Consider the following 21,685-nt stretch of genomic DNA (forward strand, 5'->3'; position numbering starts at 1 on the left):
ATGTTTGTGATGTCCTTAGGTTAGTTAGGTTTAACTAGTTCTAAGTTCTAGGGGACTAATGACCTCAGCAGTTGAGTCCCATAGTGCTCAGAGCCATTTATTACTACAAACAAATTTTAGAAAGACTTAGTAAAAGAGTTCTTCGTGTCCATGCCATTATTGCTGATGATTGGATTCTGCATCACGATAACGTGTCATCCCATACTGCTCTGTCAGTACAGCAATTTTTAACCCCAAAACAAATTTCTTCGCTACAACAGCCACATTATTCACTAGATATCGCTCCAAGAGTCAAAATGGTGGTCAAGGGACACCATTTTCAAGCAACACAAGATGTCCAAAAAGCTGTGCCGAGAGTCTTGGAGGATATTACAGAAGATGAGTTCCAGAAATGTTACCATCAATGGCAGAAGCGCTGGAAAAAGTGTGTGCAATCAGAAGGGAACTACTTTGAAGGAGACAACACTAAACTTGACATCAGTCTCATTACTTTATTGTCGCACCTCGTAAATGTTGTGTTTGCCATATCTGTGATGTTCGACTCTTTGATCATATCTCACTATGATATGCACAACTATCCTGTCTCGCGTGAAGACAAGCGCAGAGATTCCCACACACTCTGCCACTTCTGTTGTCTTATCTATGTACACCGACCCTCTTCTCGACCATAACCCTGTGGTGCACATGGTCCACTGCAGTGGACAGCTGTTTCGCTTCTTTGGTGTCTTCGACCAGTCCTGAGGCTGCAAATGCATGCAGGGTACAGCACCAGTAGGGGCTGTCATTTGGAGTGGACTGTGTGCATTTGCAGCTTCAGGACTGGTTTAAGACACCAAAGAAGAGACTATTAAAAGCTGTTCACCGCAGTGGACATGCAGACCACAGGATTAACGCTCTTGTCTGAACAACATGGTAGAATCACCCGTTCCCGTCAGAGCAGAATCCTTTCTGTCCCACTTCATTGCTAAACCACTTTCTCGAAGTCCTCAGTAGCAGGAACCCGACTCTGGAATAACCTCCCGCACTATATTAGAGAACTGAATAACGTCTTCAGCTTTAAAAGATAGCTAATGATATAACTAACAATGCAACAATAATTAATACTATTGTTCCTGTATGCACGAGTTATTCCTTTACATCATTTTTTCCAAACACATTTTCCTCATTTGCCAATGTTCTTTGTTGGTGCAGTGTCCTTAAATTTTCCTTCCCCTGAACTCGCTACATCAGAAAATATGTATTTTTACGCTTATAAAGTCTTTTATATCTGTCACCGTCATTATTATTATTGTTCCCTTCACTTTCTCAGACATTAAGTCCGGTTAAAAATGGAGTGACGCGGACCTTGATCAAGCGTCACTTCCTTTTAACTGTACGGTATGTGTTATATTGCATTTAGGAACTTTCGGGTAATTGAACATGTATCAATAATTACGAATTTCTGTAGTTGTATATATATGTTTGGATGTAGCTGTATTGCATTGATGTACTGGTGGATATTGTGTGGTATGACTCCTGTAGTTGATAGTATAATTGGTATGATGTCAAATTTATCCTGATGCCACATGTCTTTGACTTCCTCAGCCAGTTGGATGTATTTTTCAATTCTTTCTCCTGTTTTCTTTTGTATATTTGTTGTATTGGGTATGGATATTTCGATTAGTTGTGTTAATTTCTACTTTTTATTGATGAGTATGATGTCAGGTTTGTTATGTGGCGTTGTTTTATCTGTTATAATGGTTCTGTTCCAGTATAATTTGTATTCATCATTCTCCAGTACATTTTGTGGTGTATACTTGTATGTAGGAACGTGTTGTTTTAAAAGTTTATGTTGTAAGGCAAGCTGTTGATGTATTATTTTTGCGACATTGTCATGTCTTCTGGGGTATTCTGTATTTGCTAGTATTGTACATCCGCTTGTGATGTGATCTACTGTTTCTATTTGTTGTTTACACAGTCTGCATTTATCCGTTGTGGTATTGGGACCTTTAATAATATGCTTGCTGTAATACCTGGTGTTTATTGTTTGATCCTGTATTGCAATCATGAATCCTTCTGTCTCACTGTATATATTGCCTTTTCTTAGCCATGTGTTGGATGCGTCTTGATAGATGTGTGGCTGTGTTAGATAATACGGGTGCTGGCCATGAAGTGTTTTCTTTTTCCAATTTACTTTCTTCGTATCTGTTGATGTTATGTGATCTAAAGGGTTGTAGAAGTGGTTATGAAATTGCAGTGGTGTAGCCGATGTATTTATATGAGTGATTGCCTTGTGTATTTTGCTAGTTTCTGCTCGTTCTAGAAAGAATTTTCTTAAATTGTCTACCTGTCCATAATGTAGGTTTTTTATGTCGATAAATCCCCTTCCTCCTTCCTTTCTGCTTAATGTGAATCTTTCTGTTGCTGAATGTATGTGACATATTCTATATTTGTGGCATTGTGATCGTGTAAGTGTATTGAGTGCTTCTAGGTCTGTGTTACTCCATTTCACTACTCCAAATGAGTAGGTCACTATTGGTATGGCATAAGTATTTATAGCTTTTGTCTTGTTTCTTGCTGTCAATTCTGTTTTCAGTATTTTTGTTAGTCTTTGTCTATATTTTTCTTTTAGTTCTTCTTTAATATTTGTATTATCTATTCCTATTTTTTGTCTGTATCCTAGATATTTATAGGCATCCGTTTTTTCCATCGCTTCTATGCAGTCGCTGTGGTTATCCAATATGTAATCTTCTTGTTTAGTGTGTTTTCCCTTGACTATGCTATTTTTCTTACATTTGTCTGTTCCAAAAGCCATACTTATATCATTGCTGAATCCTTCTGTTATCTTTAGTAATTGCTTGAGTTATTGATTTGTTGCTGCCAGTAGTTTTAGATCATCCATGTATAGCAAATGTGTGATTTTGTGTGGGTATGTTCCAGTAATATTGTATCCATAATTTGTATTATTTAGCATGTTGGATAGTGGGTTCAGAGCAAGGCAGAACCAGAAAGGACTTAATGAGTCTCCTTGGTATATTCCACGCTTAATCTGTATTGGCTGTGATGTGATATTATTTGAATTTGTTTGGATATTAAGTGTGGTTTTCCAATTTTTCATTACTATGTTTAGGAACTGAATCAATTTAGGATCTACTTTGTATATTTCCAATATTTGTAGTAACCATGAGTGGGGTACACTATCAAAAGCTTTTTGGTAATCAATGTATGCGTAGTGTAGCGACCTTTGTTTAGTTTTAGCTTGATATGTCACCTCTGCATCTATTATTATTGTTACTATTATTGTCATTACTATTATTATTGTTATTATTGTTGTTGTTGTTAGTAGAAGGAGCAGTACTAGAAGTATTGTCAGTATTAACTTTATTACCTCTTATTGTTCTTGCTATTATTGTTATTATTGCTATAGTAATTGGGAGCAGCAGTAGGAGAATTATTGCCAGTATTAACTTTCTTAGTTCATAGTTAGTATTCTTTACTCTCATTGACACTCACATCATTTAATTACTATTTGTTATATTAAAATGATTGTTATTTGTTTAGTAACTAAGATGTAAAAAAGATACTCTATATGTGAAAGCCTGGTCAGATGTAAGAGAGGACCTGATGGCCTTAATTTGATCAGGTTAAATAAATAAATAGAACAAAATACAAATTTCAGTGCTTACAATTTTCTGGCCTCACGCTGAGCGCCAAGTTAGACAGTGTGTTACTCTTGAGCGCCAAGCTGGCAAATAAATTATGTACTGACCCTCTTGCCGTGACGGCCAGTGGTCACTGAGGGTAAATCAAGAAAAAACAAATTTATAGATTCAGGGGCAGTTTATAAGAACGAAAATTGAGTAATATGGAATCTCCTACACTAAATCAAACAAAAGCATTAGTAACTTGTATTTTCCATCAAACAAGGAACTTAAATGATTGGTTGATAGTCTCAATGTCGCTTGGGGTGGGTGGGAGATAAAATATACATTAACCATCTCATGTCGCCCTCTGAATGCATTTGGTCGATACATTACAAATGTTCATTGAGCAGCTGAGCGAGCTGCCACCTGGTTAAAAGTGAGAATCTCACCTTTGTGGCTGCCTTCATTGTCACCCCACCTCACTGGATTTGGTTGGGTCTGCACATGTGTTGCTAGGCAGTGGTCTGTATAACGCTTTCTCTAATGTTCTCACATAATAAACATATTCATAGTGCAACCGCTAATTGCACCTCAAACCAAAATAATGAGTATGTAGCAATTTCTAAAAGATGTTTGAGAACAGGAAGCACAGCAGGTTTTCTATCTTTTGGATCGTTGATTTGATGGAAGTCTGTTATAGTCATTCCATTACAGTCTCAGATTCATTATAGTTTTCGTATGCTGCTAGTGGAATTGGTAATTGTGATTATTTTATTTTTACATCGAACTCATTAAGTTAACCACATCTAGACAGAATTTTATAACTTTCGTAATATTACATCTGACTTCAGCTCATGATTCTTTTATTGCTGTCCCCATACAACTCCATACAACAACTGTGTGGCCTTTATTATACAGAATCTCAAAAAAATTGGTCACAGATGTTAACAGATGTTCATAAATCTCAAATGTTGTATATCGAGAGCTATAAATATTAATTTCTGAATAATTTAATTTCAGTATGTGTTTGTGTATCTGATTAAGTGTATTTTATTATGTATTTAAAAGTACATAAATGAAAAGGAAATAATTATTTCGAATCTTGTTAGAACATGATAAAAATAAATTATTAATAGTTGGTTCGGATGTCACAGAAAAATATCCACAAGTGTAACTTACACAACATTACTTCAGAAGGGAACAACAATGATTTAACGGAATTCTAAATACGAAATTGACAAAAATTAACTGACTGATACGTTACCAGGACATGAAATGAAAAGCTCGATATCTGACAAAACAAAAACACCTGCCAGCCGCTCAGTGAGTTTCGCGCCTTGTGGGTGATGACCATCATCAACAAAAAAACATGAGACAGATAATATTCATTTCTTGTGTATGCATGTCTTCTTAATTGTTCAGCGTCGCTTGTGCTAAACCTACTGATACATCAGTTTTCGTCTGTTTCGTGCCACAGGTCATAGGTAATACGATAATCCGCTACTGATGTAAACTGCTACTGACCAAGCTTCTTATTTCGTCCAAATTCCTCAGCGATTTTCTTCCATCCCAGAATTTGTTATATTTCACCTGGTTTCTTGAGGGTTCCATCTACATCTAAATCATACTCCGCAAGCCACCTAATGGTGTGTGGCGGAGGATACTTTTGGTACCACTATCTGATCCCTCCAACCCTGTTCCACTCGCGAATAGCGCGTGGGAAGGCCCCAGCTATCCTTTCCTAGAGTAAACATGGACTGCGCCAGGACCAGGCGTTGCGGCCCACACTTTCTCGTGTCCAGGGTATCTGACCAGAGCAAAAGCAATGCCAAGAACATGAGGAATGCCACGGGGATCACGCATACCAGATCTCTGCCACAGAAAGTTCTATTCCATCATGTTTTGATCATTTCATTGAAACGCCACATTTGCAAAATATGGTTCAAATGGCTCTGGGCACTATGGGACTTAACATCTGTGGTCATCAGTCCCCTAGAACTGAGAACTACTTAAACCTAACTAACCTAAGGACATCACACACATCCATGCCCGAGGCAGGATTCGAACCTGCGACCGTAGCAGTCGCGCGGTTCCGGACTGAGCGCCTAGAACCGCTAGACCACCGCGGCCGGCCCACATTTGCACTTCGATGACGAATAAGAGAAGTGCGTGAAACAGCACAACAATTTATATTTTGAGAGATATGACTCTGTAATTACTGCATGTGTTGGCTTACATTGTTTCAAGTAAATGTTCAGGTTTTTCCCAAATAATGCCTCGTTTGTGGCACTTGTGCATCGGCTAGTCAGAACTGTGTGTTACGCGGTATTGTTTCTTAAGTGACTTGTGATTCTGTAGTTCTTAGACAGGTGGTAAGACAAACACATCCGGGTATTTTAAAATCATTTTTATTCGGTTTTAGCCACCTGAGCTGCGGTACTTCTCTTGTCGGTAGTGATACTATAGAAAATAACGTATTTCGCTCGCAAGCTCCTCAGTGCAAAACTAAATAAAGCAGTGCATCGTACTACAACAAATGCTTCAAATAAATTTCTGGTTTTTCTATTTCGGTATCTACATCCACACCCTGAAAACCGCTGTGAAGTGCACGGCGTAGGGCATTTTCCATTGTCCCAGTTATTAGAGATTACTTCACGTTCCACTTAGGTGTGGGGCGCGGAGATAATGACTTAAGTGCCTCTGTGGGTACTCTAATTAATCTAATCTTCTCTTGTCGATCCGTACGGGAGCAATACATAGAGGGCTAAAATGCATTGCTAGAGCCATCATTTTGCACTATTTCTTGAATAGAATTTTAGAAACACGATTTTGCACTAAATACTTTTTTCTGTTTCACCAAGGCTGTGCTAGCAGCCACAGACTACCAGTCTACAATGCCTGCAGTAAGAAAACATAAACTCTTTAATCAATTATTAAGTAGTAAATACGCAAAATAAAAATCATAATTCTATAAAAAATAAAGAAAGAAACTTAATGAACAAATTGGAAACAAACACACGACCTAACATGAAAAACCTCATATCATTGACCTCACAAAATAATATTTTAATTAAAATAGGTAAGATAATTTAAACAAAGAATGTTTAAAGGGAATCAGTGTAGAAGTAAAAGATGATACTCCCGAAAATAACTAAGAGAACAAGTATAAAAAGAAATGTTATCCAACATATGATGGAGTAGGTGCTGCAAAAGTGAGAAGAAATTACACCCCCCCCCTCCTCCCCCCCCCCCACCCCCATTTTAAGCACGTTTATTGCCGATTTTAAAAGAGTTCGTTTATTGACTCTAGTCGCTCAAATACATTCTAACAATTAGTCATGCCTGAATTTGCAACACAGATTAGTTTATCTGATACTTTGTCTGGTACTTTCGCATATTTTCGTGTATCGCGGTTTCGTTTTTTGCTCCTCCTGTTCAAATCAAATATAAGGTAGGTTAATAAATAAATATTCCTGACTCGTTCAGTCTGGGGGGCTATTTGAAATGTGTGATAACTGAAGAAAACTTCACCTAAGCTCGCTAAAAAAAAGCGTTTTATTGAGTGACAGCGTAACTCTGTCGAAACCGGTCATCCAATAAAATGCTTTTTTAGCGATCTTGGCTTGTGAAGTTTTCTTCACAGATCATTAATAACAAATAAGTTTTTTTTTTGTCATTCGCACACAATGGCTTCCATGCTTACGCGATTGTAGCACTTAGCACTTCTGTGCCCAAAACATTGAATGCTCGCAACGATTAATGATCTGAAATTAATTCCTTGAATATTCGTCCCAGCACCTCTTTCACATTCTATTTCATAAATTTAACGATGATGATGATGATGATTAGTGTTTTAGGGCGCACAACAGCGAGGTTATCAGCGCCCGCAAATTTAACGAATACCGCTTCTCACTGTATTTGCTTTATTACGTTTCGCACCACGGCTCTAGACGTCTGACCGGTCCAAGCTCGCCAACACAACTCCCCACCGTTCTCCAACAGGCCGACCGGTGTGGCCGAGCGGTTCTTCAGTCTGGAACCGCACGACCGCTACGGTGGCAGGTTCTAATCCTGCCTCGGGCATGGATGTTTGTTATGCCCTTAGGTTAGTTAGGTTTAAGTAGTTCTAAGTTTAGGGGACTGATGACCTCAGATGTTAAGTCCCATAGTGCTCAGAGCCATTTGAACTATCTTGTTCTCCAACAGAGCCGGAAAGAAGTACCACGGACCCCCATTGTCGGTGATAATCGACAATCACGGCATTGATACTAACGCCCAGAACGTTCCAGGAGGTCAGCAATGATGTTGTCGGTCCAAAATGAGGTATTGTGCTTATTGCAGCCAAAGGTTTCGATAGCGGTCCTGTTACAGTGGGCTCACTTCGGCTGAAAAGATAGAGTAAAAACTTTGTCGATATGTTACTTCGCGACTATGCTGTTACTGGTCTGACAACACGGGCAGAATTCATTAGTGGAATTGGCTTTAAAAATTTGCATTCGACAACATTAGTTTACGTTGTGCGTCCCCGGTAGCTGAGTGGTCAGCGCCACAGAATGTCAGTCCTAAAGGCCTGGATTCGATTCCCGGCTGGGTCGGAGATTATCTCCGCTCAGGGAGTGGGTGCTGTGTTGTCCTAATCATCATCATTTCACCGACGCGCAAGTCGCCAAAGTGGCATCAAATCGAAAGACTTGCACCCGGCGAACTGTCTACCCCTAGTCACACGACATTTACATTTTTTTTAGTTTACGTTAACATTAAAACATGCTGCTAGTTGTGATACCGTTTTTTTAATTTTACTGGATACTATATGTACTGCAGTAGAAACTCAAGTACATGGCTGTGCATTGCGTTTTTTTTATCATCAGAGCAAGCGAGTCCCTGGTTAATGCAGACCGCTGATCGGCTCACCGGTGAGGGAGGCCTCGCTGTAGATACCGGCGTTGTTGACGAGGATGTGGACGGCGCCGAGGTGTTGGCGCACCCACTGGAAGGCGGCCACCACGTCGCCCTCTTTGCTCACATCGCCCTTGAGCGCGTGCAGCCGACCACCACCGGGGTCGTTGGCGAGTTCCTGCCGCAGAAACACACGGACGGCTGTCCTCAGCTGCCTGTTACACTTAGGTGGGCATTAACAACATTCTTACCGTACCCTGACATTTATTTGTGTTAATACCTAAAGCCTGTCATTTAGTGTCTATTATGTCGTGGTCTTCGGTCAAAATACTGGTTTGATGCAGCTCTCTGGGGCTTCTCTATTCTGTGCAAGCCTCTTCATCTGCAACCTATATCCCTCTGAATCTGCTAACTGTATTCATCTCTCGATCTCCCTCTACTATTTTTACCCCACACGCTTCCCTCCAGTACTAAACTAGTGATCCCTTGATGCCTCACAATGTGTCCTAACAACCGATCCCTTCTTTTAGTCAGGCTGTACCACAAATTTCTATTCTCCCAAGTTATACTCAGTACCTCCTCATTAGTTACGTGATCTACCCGTCTATTCTTCGGCATTCTTTTGTAGCATCACATTTCGAAAGTTTCTATTCTCTTCTTGTCAAAACTGCTTATCGTCCATGTTTCACTTCCATACATGGCTACACTACATACAAGTACTTTCAGAACCGACTTCCTGACACTTAAAACTATACTCGATGTTAACAAATTTCTCTTCTTCAATAACACTTTTCTTACCAATGCCAGTCTACATTTTATATCCTCCCTACGCCGACCATCATCAGTTATTTTGCTTCCCAAATAGCAAAATTCATTTACTACTTCAGGTATCTCATTTCCTAATCTAATTCCCTCTGTATCACCCGACTTAATTCGACTGCATTCCATTATCATCGTTTCGCTTTCTTGATGTTCATTTGATATCCACCTTTCAAGATACTGTCAATTCCGCTCAACTGTCCTTATAACTCCTTTTCTGTCTCTGACCGAATTACAATGTCATCGGCAAACCTAAAAGTTTTTATTTGTTCTCCATGGATTTCAATTCCTACTCCAATTTTTTCTTTTGTTTCCTTTACTGCTTACTCAATACACAGAGTGAATAATATCAGTGACAGGCTACAACCCTGTCTCACGCCACTGCTTCCCTTTCATGCCCCTTGACTCTTATCGCTGCTACCTCGTTTCTGTACAAAGCCGGCCGCCGTGGCCGTGCGGCTCTAGGCGCTCCAGTCCGGAGCCGCGCTGCTGCTACGGTCGCAGGTTCGAATCCTGCCTCGGGCATGGATGTGTGCGATGTCCTTAGGTTAGTTAGGTTTAAGTAATTCTAAGTTCTAGGGGACTGGCGACCACAGATGTTAAGTCCCATAGTGCTCAGAGCCATTTTAACCATTTTCTGTACAAACTGTAAATAGCCTTTTGCTCTCTGTGTTTTACCCCTGTAACCCTTAGCATTTGAAAGAGAGTATTCCAGTCAACATTGGCAAAAGCTTTCTCTAAATCTACAAATGCCATAAACGTAGGTTTGCCTTTCCTTAACCTATCTTTTATGAGAAGTCTTAGGGTCACTATTGCCTCGCGTGCCGAAATCCAGACTTCTGTAATAGAATGTAATAATGTTACATACCTATGTTATTCATTTCCAGCTACTTGATAGATGACCAACAGATAATCCAGTCTATGGGTAAAGTAAAGAGAAAACCTTGGGTTAAATTGATGGAATAGCTAGACATGGAAAAAAACAGCACAGAAGTCTGAGAGCTACAGAGACCTCTGAACAATGAACCAATAAAAGCCATCGGGAAGGAGAATTACTGCCAATCCGGTTGTTCATCAGCTGCTAATAAATGGCAAAACAAATAGTTGAAAAAAGACCACCGAAGTTTCAAAGAAGTACTGAACAAGAAACGTGAAGTCTCTCCTATACTTTCAGTTTAGATGAGCTGGAAGATACCTTGAAAATTAGTTAGGCTGGCAAAGCGGCTGGACTCGGCGGTATCTTGTGGCGATAACGGATCAGAGATGAACACAAGCTGTATCTGTATCATCCGAAAGAGCACCTCTCGAACACCGACTGAGACAAAACCGACCGTGTTCAATTACTCGGACTGACAAAACTCTGATCCATCACCCCGAAATTCACTGCGTCCGGAAATTTTAAGTTACAGGAGCCAGAAATACTCTACTTTTCTTCAGTTTGGCTGAACACTACATTCAAACATTAAAGTAAGTACCCAAAAACTATAACAACACAGCAAATCAAACAGATTACCACTGATAAAATACTCTCCTAAACAATCTTAACAACTGACGACATATTTCTACCTAATAATACAATGACAGATAATGCATAGCGCGCAAAATCCATCGGCAGAGCACAATAATTTACATGAGATCAAATGCGAAACAATAAAAGATGCAAATGAAGGTAAACACTTAGAGACTACATAAATAAATAAACATTGGCAATTTAAAAAAAATTAAAAAGTAACCGAAACTGTTTTATCTCATTAACATTAGTACCTATTGTTTGCAAAACTGGCTGTGTCGGAACTTAATAGGTTTACAAAGTCATTATGGTTACGGAAAGAAATAATTAAATGAATGAAACCAAGTTTTGACTGCTGCTCTCAATATTACTGAACATAAAGCTCAACAGTTTTACAATATGGCAATTGACAATTATGTAAAATGAATGAAAAAGTTATTGCCGTTTTTACATCACTGATTAGAGCGATGTAGTTCGTGGCATCTCTTATTCAATGTTCCTTCAAAACAGTTTTCACTTAGCTGATGCTACCGGCGGGCGACTCCTCGTCATCCGCGTCGTTACTCCATGGTCGTTGGGCGTGCAAGCCAATAACTGCTGTTGTCTTGCTCACCTCCTTATTGGTGAACGCCAGTTGTGAATGTAATACGTACGCTACGTGTTTGCAGAATTAATTCCAATCTGCGTATCTGCATATAATGATGACAATAAAACACGCTTCTTTCCATTAACGCTTGAGGTATTCAGACGTCATAATGTTTGCTACACACATTAATCACAGTTTTCCTTTTTATGGTTTACTATCACGCCGCAGCCCTTTTGACAGTATATCCGAGCGCACTACGGAAATAAATCAAGTCAACTCTACTGTGGATGACCAGTCCGTTGCTTAAACAGAAAAATAGGTACCGTGCGCAGTCGCCTATGCAATCACTTCAATTACGCGGCAACCAGCGCACCATACATTCACACTGCAAGTTATTTTTATCAGTATACGACACGAAAATTTGTTACCATATTTTCTGTTTTATTCTACAGTCCGTGGTATGCACTAAACAGTTTGTGTTGTCTACAATCGAGAACAGTATCTTTACTGCATGTACACATGCATGTACACAGCCTACCGGTCTCCATATCAAAGCTTTATGCTTATTGAGGCAAAACACAGTTACGGCAAACGAACAACGCGACACGTAAAACCACTAGTTCTTTGATCGCGATAGACAGCGAGATCACAGATGTAGCACTGTCCAAACACTGATATTTTTCAGTGGCCTCGAAAACAGTGTGTGCAGTACATACACGTTGCACGACAATCACCTCCACTCTCTTCTGCTCACTCCCGACTTTTGGTGATGCCTTCTCTTTCGACCTGTCAGTATGACTCTACATCGCTCATACACTTCGCTTCACATAACACTTTCAGAAATTCTGATTACCTCTGATTACCTCGATTTACGGCTTTATACAAAATCACAGTCTCTTGTTACTCTGTCCACAGAAAATGAATTCCAATAACACGTTAACAAATAAGAAAGTATACAACATCAGAGTAACTGAAGATGGCAGCCACATTCATAACGACTATATTAGGTAAACAGAAACATAATCATTCAAAGAATTAAATTTACAAAACTCCTTCTGAAATATTTTTTCAATGTATGATGAAAATAAAGCAGGAAAGAAGTAAAAGAAAATATAGCAAAAAGTAAAAAAAATGTATATCTGCCTTTAACATTATCTTCACAATCTGTATGGAGCAGATTCTTTAGGAATATTACCAAATAATGGATCCTACCGCTGTTCAATAATTGTCTGGAACAATACCGTAGCGCTAAAAACAGGAATAAGACTAAAGTGTTATAAGCCTTACAATTAAATTTTCCCTGAGGCATTTAAGTCTCGTCTTTATCTACGATAACGTTGGAAGCTGAAGAAATAAACTAAAATTTGTGCCACGACAGGGACTCAAACCCGGCCTAGTAACCAAGAAGACCCGTTTCGAGTTCAGGCTGAGGCACATTTTTTAATTTATTTCTTGAGCTTCTAACATTATCGAAGATTAAAGTGGTTGCAATACTGAAACCTGGCAAGCAGCCTAAAGACCCAAGAAATTTAGACCACTTTCGTACCTGTGTCATCTGTATAAAGTTTTTAAAAGATCCGGCCGGAGTGGCCGTGCGGTTCTAGGCGCTAAAGTCCGGAACCGAGCGACCGCTACGGTCGCAGGTTCGAATCCTGCCTCGGGCATGGATCTGTGTGATGTCTTTAGGTTAGTTAGGTTTAATTAGTTCTAAGTTGTAGGCGACTGATGATCTCATAGTGCTCAGAGCCATTTGAAACATTTTTTTTTAAAGAACCTCTTTGAAACCTGCAAAGTACTTCTATGGGTTGGGGCAAATAAAAGTGGCCCAGAGAACTGAGTTAGTGAGCACCATTCATCTCTTGGCACTTTTGGGCCCTGGTCAACAGGTTATTGAAGACAGATGGAAGTCTGTTTTCTTTTTCTTTTTTCTTTTTTTACCTTTTTTTTACGCCTGGAATTGCTGCAGTCTAGTCCAAAATGCTCTGCTGCAGTCCTTGGAGACTATGAAGGTTGTTGCAATACACCATAGACTTGAGCGCTTCCCACACAAAGCAATGGCACACTGGCAGATCAGGTGATCTGAGTGACCAACTACAGGCTGCGACCAGACTGACCTCTGTCAGGTGCGAAGATTGTGTAAACGTGTAAAAGTGCTAGAACGTTTGGCTGTCTGTATGAGCAGCTGCTCCATCCTGTTGGAAGTAACTTCAGGTCTTTTCCACCCTCGTCAATGTTGCCACTCGCCCAAGCCACCCTTATTTGCCCCATCATGCAGAGGCCTACAGACAGGCAACTGGCAGAGAGCTGTATCAAGTGGTTGCCTACCTGCAGGTGCGTAGCTGTACTTTGGAGTTTTTCTCAGTAAAAGCACACTTTTAAAATTCTCAGTAAATATGGGGGGCGGGTCGAGAGATGGCACCGAGGTTATTGCCCAAATGGAGGGGATCCCTCTGCTGCTTTATTCACTCGTATGACAATGTGACAACTCTCCATTATCACGCCACAGGAGGGCATGAAACAGGAGCACTGCAGACACATAAGATACCTTTGCTGCTTCGGATCATTTTCAAATTTCGTCGAATCGGTTTCATCGGTCCCTAGTGGTTCCAACCTGTACACTAGAGCACAAATTGCGGTCGCCCTGCACTCCAAAGGGTTGAGATCATGCTCAATGCATTTGCTAGCCCATGATGTCCTCAGAGTACAGCTGAAGTGTGAGGAAGATATCAGCAATATCAGATATTGTTAAGAACATCTTCCTGTTGCTCATCACACTGCAAACTGTCCTTTTCGAATATGTTGAAATCAACGTCGCAAGGAAAGGGAAGGGGGTTTCATTGACGCTCATTTCGCACTCCCAGAGGCCTCTGAGCGGCGGTGTGTCTGAAGTGTTTTCTTCGGCCGTTCACAAGAAAACCTCGTGATTTCAGCGCTGGGAGTCGCGATTCCGACCGCCATTGCAGAGCTGTAAAACGAAAGGATGAAACGTAGGTTAATGGGGGCTATGACGATCTTGCTATCATATGACACGCCTACGATGGTTTTGGGTAGATTTGTGGTGAAATTTGGTGCCATCGGGACTTTACTTGTTACATGAAGTTCTGAGCTCTGGCGTTATTTCTGCACGTGTGGACACATTTCTGTTGGAAGCGTCGTCGAGCCCAAGGGTGACGTCGCGCGGCGGCACGCTTTTGCACCATTACAGAGGAAGGATGTAGGCACCTCTGAGCCAAATTTCTAATGTCTGCGTCGTAGTGGTGGTAATTACAGATTTCAGAAAACCTGTCCTTTGATTCTGTTGTGTACTGTCGATCACCTACATATGCTACAGCATCCAGAAAACCGAGATTCTGTTCCAGGATATTAGGCTAAGTGCCAAAGAAACTGGTATAGGCATGCGTACTCAAAAACAGAGATATGTATACAGGTAGAATACGTCGCTGCGGCCGGCATCGCTTATATAAGACAACAAGTGTCTGGCGCAGTTGTTACATCGTTTAGTGTTGCTACAACGGCAGCGTATTAAGATTTAAGTGAGTCTGAACGTGGTGTTATAGTCGGCACACGAGCGACTGGACATAGCATCTCCGAGTTAGCGATGAAGTGGGGATTTTCCCGTACGGCCATTTCACGAGTGTACCGTGAATATCTGGAATCCGGTAAAACATCAGATCTCCGACATCGCTCCGCCCGGAAAAAGATCTTGGAAGAACGAGACCAACGACGGCTGAATAGAATCGTTCAACGCGACAGATGTGCAACCCTTCCGCAAATTGCTAAAGATTTCAATTCTGGGCCATCAACAAGTGTCAGCGTGCGAACCGCTCAATGAAACATCATCGATAGGCTTTCCGAGCCGAAGGCCCTCTCGTGTACCCTTGATGAGTGCACGACACAAAGCTTTACTCCTCGCCTGGGATCGTCAACGCCGACATTGGACTGTTGATGACCGCTAACATGTTGTCTGGTCCGACGAGTCTCTTTTTAAATTGTATCTAGCGCATGTACGTGTACGGGTGTGGTGAGAGCCTCGTGAATCCATGGACTCTGCACGTCAGCAGGGAACTGTTCAACCTGGTGAACGCACTGTAATGGTGTGGCGCTTGTACAGTTGGAGCGATATGGAACCCCTGATATTTCTAGATACGACTCTGACAGGTGACACATACGTAAGCATCCTGTCTGATCACCTGCATCCATTCATGTCCATAGTGCATTCCGACGGACAATGCGACACCCCACACGTCCAGAATTGCTACAGTGTGGCTCCAGGAATACTCTTCTCAGTTTCAACACTTCCGCTGGTCACCAAACTCACCAGACATGAACATTATTGAGCGTGCTCGGATGCCTTGCAACGTGCTGTTCAGAAGAGTAAACACCCCGTCGTTTCTTACGAAAATATGAAGAGCCCTGCAGGATTCATGGTGTCAATTTCCCCCAACACTACTTCAGACATTAGTCGAGTCCATGCCACGTCGTGTCGCGGCACTTACGCGTGCTTGGTGGGGCCCTACGCGAGATTAGGCAGGTGTACCAGTTTCTTTGGCTCTCCAGTGTAATAGCTTGCTGTCTCCAAAGCAATTCCGTGTTCGGACTTGCATCTGTAATCAACGTGTGTGGGCCATATAAGAGCAGTCTGACTCCAAAAAAAACCCACATTTTCATTTTAAATTTTGTTTAATGTCATACAAAACCAGTCTTCATTAGCACTGGTCATGATGATGCGCGTTAGAAGTTCTCTGATATATATAATGAATACCACGCTAGTCATACAAGCTAAAGACGAATGTGCATCGCTAAGAAGGAGAACAAAAGAAATTGGACTGAGAAACATTGGTACTAGGAAGATAATCGCGAATAAACCTTGGGTAACGGCATAAATACTTCAACTGACCGATGATGGAAGGAATTACAAAAGTGTTCAGGGAAAGACAGGAACACAACGATGTAAGTCTCTCAATACTGAAATAAATGGGAAGTGTAGGAAAGCTAAAGGAAAATGGCTGCACGAAAAATTAGAAGAAATCCAAAAGAAAATGGACAAGGGAGAGCCAGATTCAGCATACAGAAAAGTCAAAACAGCTTTCGCCGAAATTAAAAGCAAAGGATTTAGCGTAAAGGGCGGAAGAGGAATCCCATTGCTAAACACAGAGGAGAGAGTGGATAGATTCAAAAAGGTTCAAATGGCTCTGAGCACTATGGGACTCAACCGCTGAGGTCATTAGTCCCCTAGAACTTAGAACTAGTTAAACCTAACTAACCTAAGGACATCACAAACATCCATGTCCGAGGCAGGATTCGAACCTGCGACCGTAGCGGTCTTGCGGTTCCAGACTGCAGCGCCTTTAACCGCACGGCCACTTCGGCCGGCAGTGGATAGATTGAAAACGCATAGTGAAGCCGTCTAAGAGGGAGACGAAAGATGTAAAAGAGGAAGAAATGGGATTCGATATGGAAGGCAGAGGGGGTCCAGTATTAGATTCAGAATTTAACAGAGCCTTGGAAGATTTGTAATCGAATAAGGCATAAGCGATAGATAACATGACATTGGAATTTCTGAAATCATTGAGAGAAGTGGCAGCCAAGTCGTTATTCAGATTCGTGTGTAGACTAACGACATACCATCACAGTGTCGGAAAAATATCATCGACGCAGTCCCCAGCGTAGTAAGTCTAAGCAAGTGCGAGAGCTATAGCACTCACAGCTTAAAAGTTCACGCATCAAAATTTGCTAACAGAAATAATACACAGTAATAATACACAGAAAAGAAAATGGAAGAGGTGTTAGATGACGATCAGATCGGCTTTCGGAAAGGCAAACACACCAAGAGGCAATTCTGACGTTCCACCTCGTAGTGGAAGCAGGACTTACGAAAAATGCAGGCACTTTGATAGTATTTGCCGATCCAAAACAAACGTTCAGCAATGTAAACTGGTGAAAAATGTTCAAAATTCTCATAAAAATAGATATACGCTATAGGGAAAGTAATACATGATGTGTAGAAGAAGCAGGAAGGGACAATAAAAAGGGAAGACCAAAAAAGAAGTGCTCGGATTAAAAAGGGTTTCAGGCTCAATATGCTGAAGTAATGAAGAGAAAAGTTCTGGTCTTACATTAAATCAGTAAGTGGCTCGAAACAGCATATCCAGACACTCCGGAATGATGATGGCATTGAAACAGAGGATGACACGCGTAAAGCTGAAATACTAAACACCTTTTTCCAGAGCTGTTTCACAGAGGAAGACCGCACTGCAGTTCCTTCTCTAAATCCTCGCACAAACGAAAAAATGGCTGACATCGAAATAAGTGTCCAAGGAATAGAAAAGCAACTGGAATCACTCAATAGAGGAAAGTCCACTGGACCTGACGGGATACCAATTCGATTCTACACAGAGTACGCGAAAGAACTTGCCCCCTTCTAACAGCCGTGTACCGCAAGTCTCTAGAGGAACGGAGGGTTCCAAATGATTGGAAAAGAGCACAGGTAGTCCCAGTCTTCAAGAAGGGTCGTCGAGCAGATTCGCAAAACTATAGACCTATATATCTGACATCGATCTGTTGTAGAATTTTAGAACATGTTTTTTGCTCGAGTATCATGTCGTTTTTGGAAACCCAGAATCTACTATGTAGGAATCAACATGGATTCCGGAAGCAGCGATCGTGTGAGACCTAACTCGCTTTATTTGTTCATGAGACCCAGAAAATATTAGATACAGGCTCCCAGGTAGATGCTATTTTTCTTGACTTCCGTAAGGCGTTCGATACAGTTCCGCACTGTCGCCTGATAAACAAAGTAAGAGCCTACGGAATATCAGACCAGCTGTGTGGCTGGATTGAAGAGTTTTTAGCAAACAGAACACAGCATGTTGTTATCAATGGAGAGACGTCTACAGACGTTAAAGCAACCTCTGGCGTGCCACAGGGGAGTGTTATGGGACCATTGCTTTTCACAATATATATAAATGACCTAGTAGATAGTGTCGGAAGTTCCATGCGGCTTTTCGCGGATGATGCTGTAGTATACAGAGAAGTTGCAGCATTAGAAAATTGTAGCGAAATGCAGGAAGATCTGCAGCGGATAGGCACCTGGTGCAGGGAGTGGCAACTGTCCCTTAACATAGACAAATGTAATGTATTGCGAATACATAGAAAGAAGGATCCTTTATTGTATGATTATATAATAGCGGAACAAACACTGATAGCAGTTACTTCTGTAAAATATCTGGGAGTATGCGTGCGGAACGATTTGAAGTGGAATGATCATATAAAATTAATTGTTGGTAAGGCGGGTACCAGGTTGAGATTCATTGGGAGAGTGCTTAGAAAATGTAGTCCATCAACAAATGAGGTGGCTTACAAAACACTCGTTCGACCTGTACTTGAGTATTGCTCATCAGTGTGGGATCCGTACCAGATCGGTTTGACGGAGGAGATAGAGAAGATCCAAAGAAGAGCGGCGCGTTTTGTCACAGGGTTATTTGGTAACCGTGATAGCGTTACGGAGATGTTTAATAAACTCAAGTGACAGACTCTGCAAGAGAGGCGCTCTGCATCGCGGTGTAGCTTGCTCGCCAGGTTGCGAGAGGGTGCGTTTCTGGATGAGGTATCGAATATATTGCTTCCCCCAACTTATACCTCCCGAGGAGATCACGAATGTAAAATTAGAGAGATTAGAGCGCGCACGGAGGCTTTCAGACAGTCGTTCTTCCCGCGAACCATACGCGACTGGAACAGGAAAGGGAAGTAATGACAGTGGCACGTAAAGTGCCCTCCGCCACACACCGTTGGGTGGCTTGCGGAGTATAAATGTAGATGTAGATGTAGAAAAGGTATAAGAATGAGATTTAATCTCCGGGTGAAATGAGAGCAATGATAAAATTAGGTGAAGACTTTGCTGTCCTCAGGGAACTAGAGGAAGAACTGCATGAGCTGTTAAGTGGAACGAACAGTCTAATTAGGACAGAATATGGATCGCGAGTAAATAGAAGGAATATGAAAGTAATGAGGAGTGGCAGAAATTATTTCATCGGCACACGTGAAATAAAAATTGGGAATCGCGAAATAGAAGAACTGAAGGAATTCTGGATCCACGCAATTAAAATAACCGGCCAAACAAGGAGGATGTAAGAAACAGTTTAGTACAGGCAAATAGAACATTCCTGGCCGAAGGAAGTCTCCTAATATCAAACGCCCGCATCTCGTGGTCGTGCGGTAGCGTTCTCGCTTCCCGCGCCCGGGTTCCCGGGTTCGATTCCCGGCGGGGTCAGGGATTTTCTCTGCCTCGTGATGGCTGGGTGTTGTGTGATGTCCTTAGGTTAGTTAGGTTTAAGTAGTTCTAAGTTCTAGGGGACTGATGACCTAAGATGTTAAGTCCCATAGTGCTCATAGCCATTTGAACCATTTTTTAATATCAAACATCAGCCTTGATTTTAGGAAGAAATTACTGAGAATGTATGTTTGGAGCAGAGCTTTGTATAGCAGTGAATCATGGACTGGGAGAAAATTGCAAAAGAAGAAGAGAATCGAAGCACTGAGGTGTGTCACTATTAGCAGGGTGTTGAAAATTAGGTGGACTGATTAGACAAGCAGTGAGGAGGTTCTTCGTAGAATCAGCGAGGAGAAAAACACGTGCAAAATATTGACAAGATAAGCAGTATGATATTCTGCCTTCCGGCAGGTCTTATCATGGGTTAAGTCTCTTCCACTTTTGTCTGTCCTTAGCCATTTCTGAATATTTGTCTCCTTTAATATTGTCCAGCATGTGATATCTTCTTTTTCCTCTTCCCATTTTTCCCTCCACCATTCCTTCTATTCCTTCCTTCAATAAACATTCCCTCCTCAAACAATGTCCAACCCAGTTTTCTCTTTCTGATCACTTTCAGCATGTTTCTTTCTTCTCCAACTATTCTTACTACTTCTTCATTCCTTACTCGGTCTTGCCATTTCACTTTTTCCATTCTTCTCCATATCCACATCTCTAGTGCCTCCAGTCTTCTTTCATCTTCCTTCCTCAATGTCCAGGTCTCCACACATACAGTGCAACCCTCCAGATGTAACATTTGGCAAGTCTTTCCCTCAGATCTTTGTTTAGAGGTCCGCAAAGTAATTTCTGTTTCCGCTTGAATCCTTCTTTTGTCATTCCAATTCTTTTCCTAATTTCTGTTGATCAATACATATCATCCATTATTACACTTCGCAAGTAATTGAAGTTATTCACTTGATCTATTTCTTCTCCCCCTATTTTCGTACGGGCAACGGCCTTGCCGCAGTGGATACACCGGTTCCCGTCAGATCACCGAAGTTAAGCGCTGTCGGGCGTGGCCGGCACTTGGATGGGTGACCATCTGGGCTGCCATGCCCTGTTGCCAGTTTTCGGAGTGCACTCAGCCTCGTGATGCCAACTGAGGAGCTACTCGACCGAATAATAGCAGCTCCGGTGAAAGAAAACCATCGTAATGACTGGGAGAGCGGTGTGCTGACCACATGCCCCTCCTATCTGCATCCTCATCTGAGGATGACACGGCCGTCGGATGGTCCCGATGGGCCACTTGTGGCCTGAAGACGGAGTGCTTTTATTTTCATATGGCATTTTCTCCCCCTTTCTCCAGTTACCATGCTCTTCGTTTTCTTCTTGTTAGCCTTCATTCCACAATCTTCCAATTTTGTGTTTATATCATCTAACATTTATTCCCCCCCTCTTGCATTCTCTGCCATCACAACCATGACAAGATGAAGGGACACGATAATAGAACATGCGTTAAGACGACAGGCAGTAACTTCCATGGTACTGCAAGAAGCTATAGGGGGGTGAAGATTGTAGAGGAAGATGGAGATAGGAATGCAGCGAACAAATAGTCAAAGACATTTGGTGTAAGTGGTGCTCTGAGATGAAGAGGACTTCACAGGAAAGGATGCCTTGGCGGGCCGCAGCAACCTAATGACCAGACTGATGATCTGAAAAGAAAAGTCCCTTTTATAGCTCGTCCTTTGTGTCCTATACCTAATCAGCCAAAAAGTTTCGAGACAAGGTTAATAAAAAAGATAGAGAAAATCTAAGATGATGATTTGCACACTTCAAGTGTTCTATAGAGTCTCTCCTCATTTGAGTACAACACACAAAATGTTCATACATCCATGAGAAACTGTCAGATAAGTATCTCTTTGGGCTGTTGTTCAATTCGTCCGTCACATTGGCGTGAATGTCAGGTACGTCGTCAGAGCTTTGATTCTTCATGTGAATTTCTGCAC

The 21,685-nt window shown here is 41.6% G+C and overlaps 1 protein-coding gene and 1 pseudogene across 2 annotated transcripts in view; one reads left to right on the forward strand and one right to left on the reverse strand.

Annotated features, from left to right (window-relative positions):
- LOC126455993 (farnesol dehydrogenase-like) overlaps window positions 1–21,685 on the reverse strand; it is an 85,834-nt gene that overhangs the window by 59,829 nt on the left and 4,320 nt on the right. For both annotated transcript variants that reach the window (XM_050091751.1, XM_050091750.1), the window contains exon 2: window positions 8,535–8,697. In XM_050091751.1, coding sequence (XP_049947708.1) covers window positions 8,535–8,697 — 163 coding nt within the window. The remainder of the gene's footprint in view (window positions 1–8,534; window positions 8,698–21,685) is intronic.
- Window positions 20,688–20,805, forward strand: LOC126459470 (5S ribosomal RNA; annotated as a pseudogene).

This window comes from Schistocerca serialis, chromosome 2, assembly GCF_023864345.2.
Source record: "Schistocerca serialis cubense isolate TAMUIC-IGC-003099 chromosome 2, iqSchSeri2.2, whole genome shotgun sequence".
Classification (NCBI taxonomy): Eukaryota; Metazoa; Arthropoda; class Insecta; order Orthoptera; family Acrididae; genus Schistocerca; species Schistocerca serialis.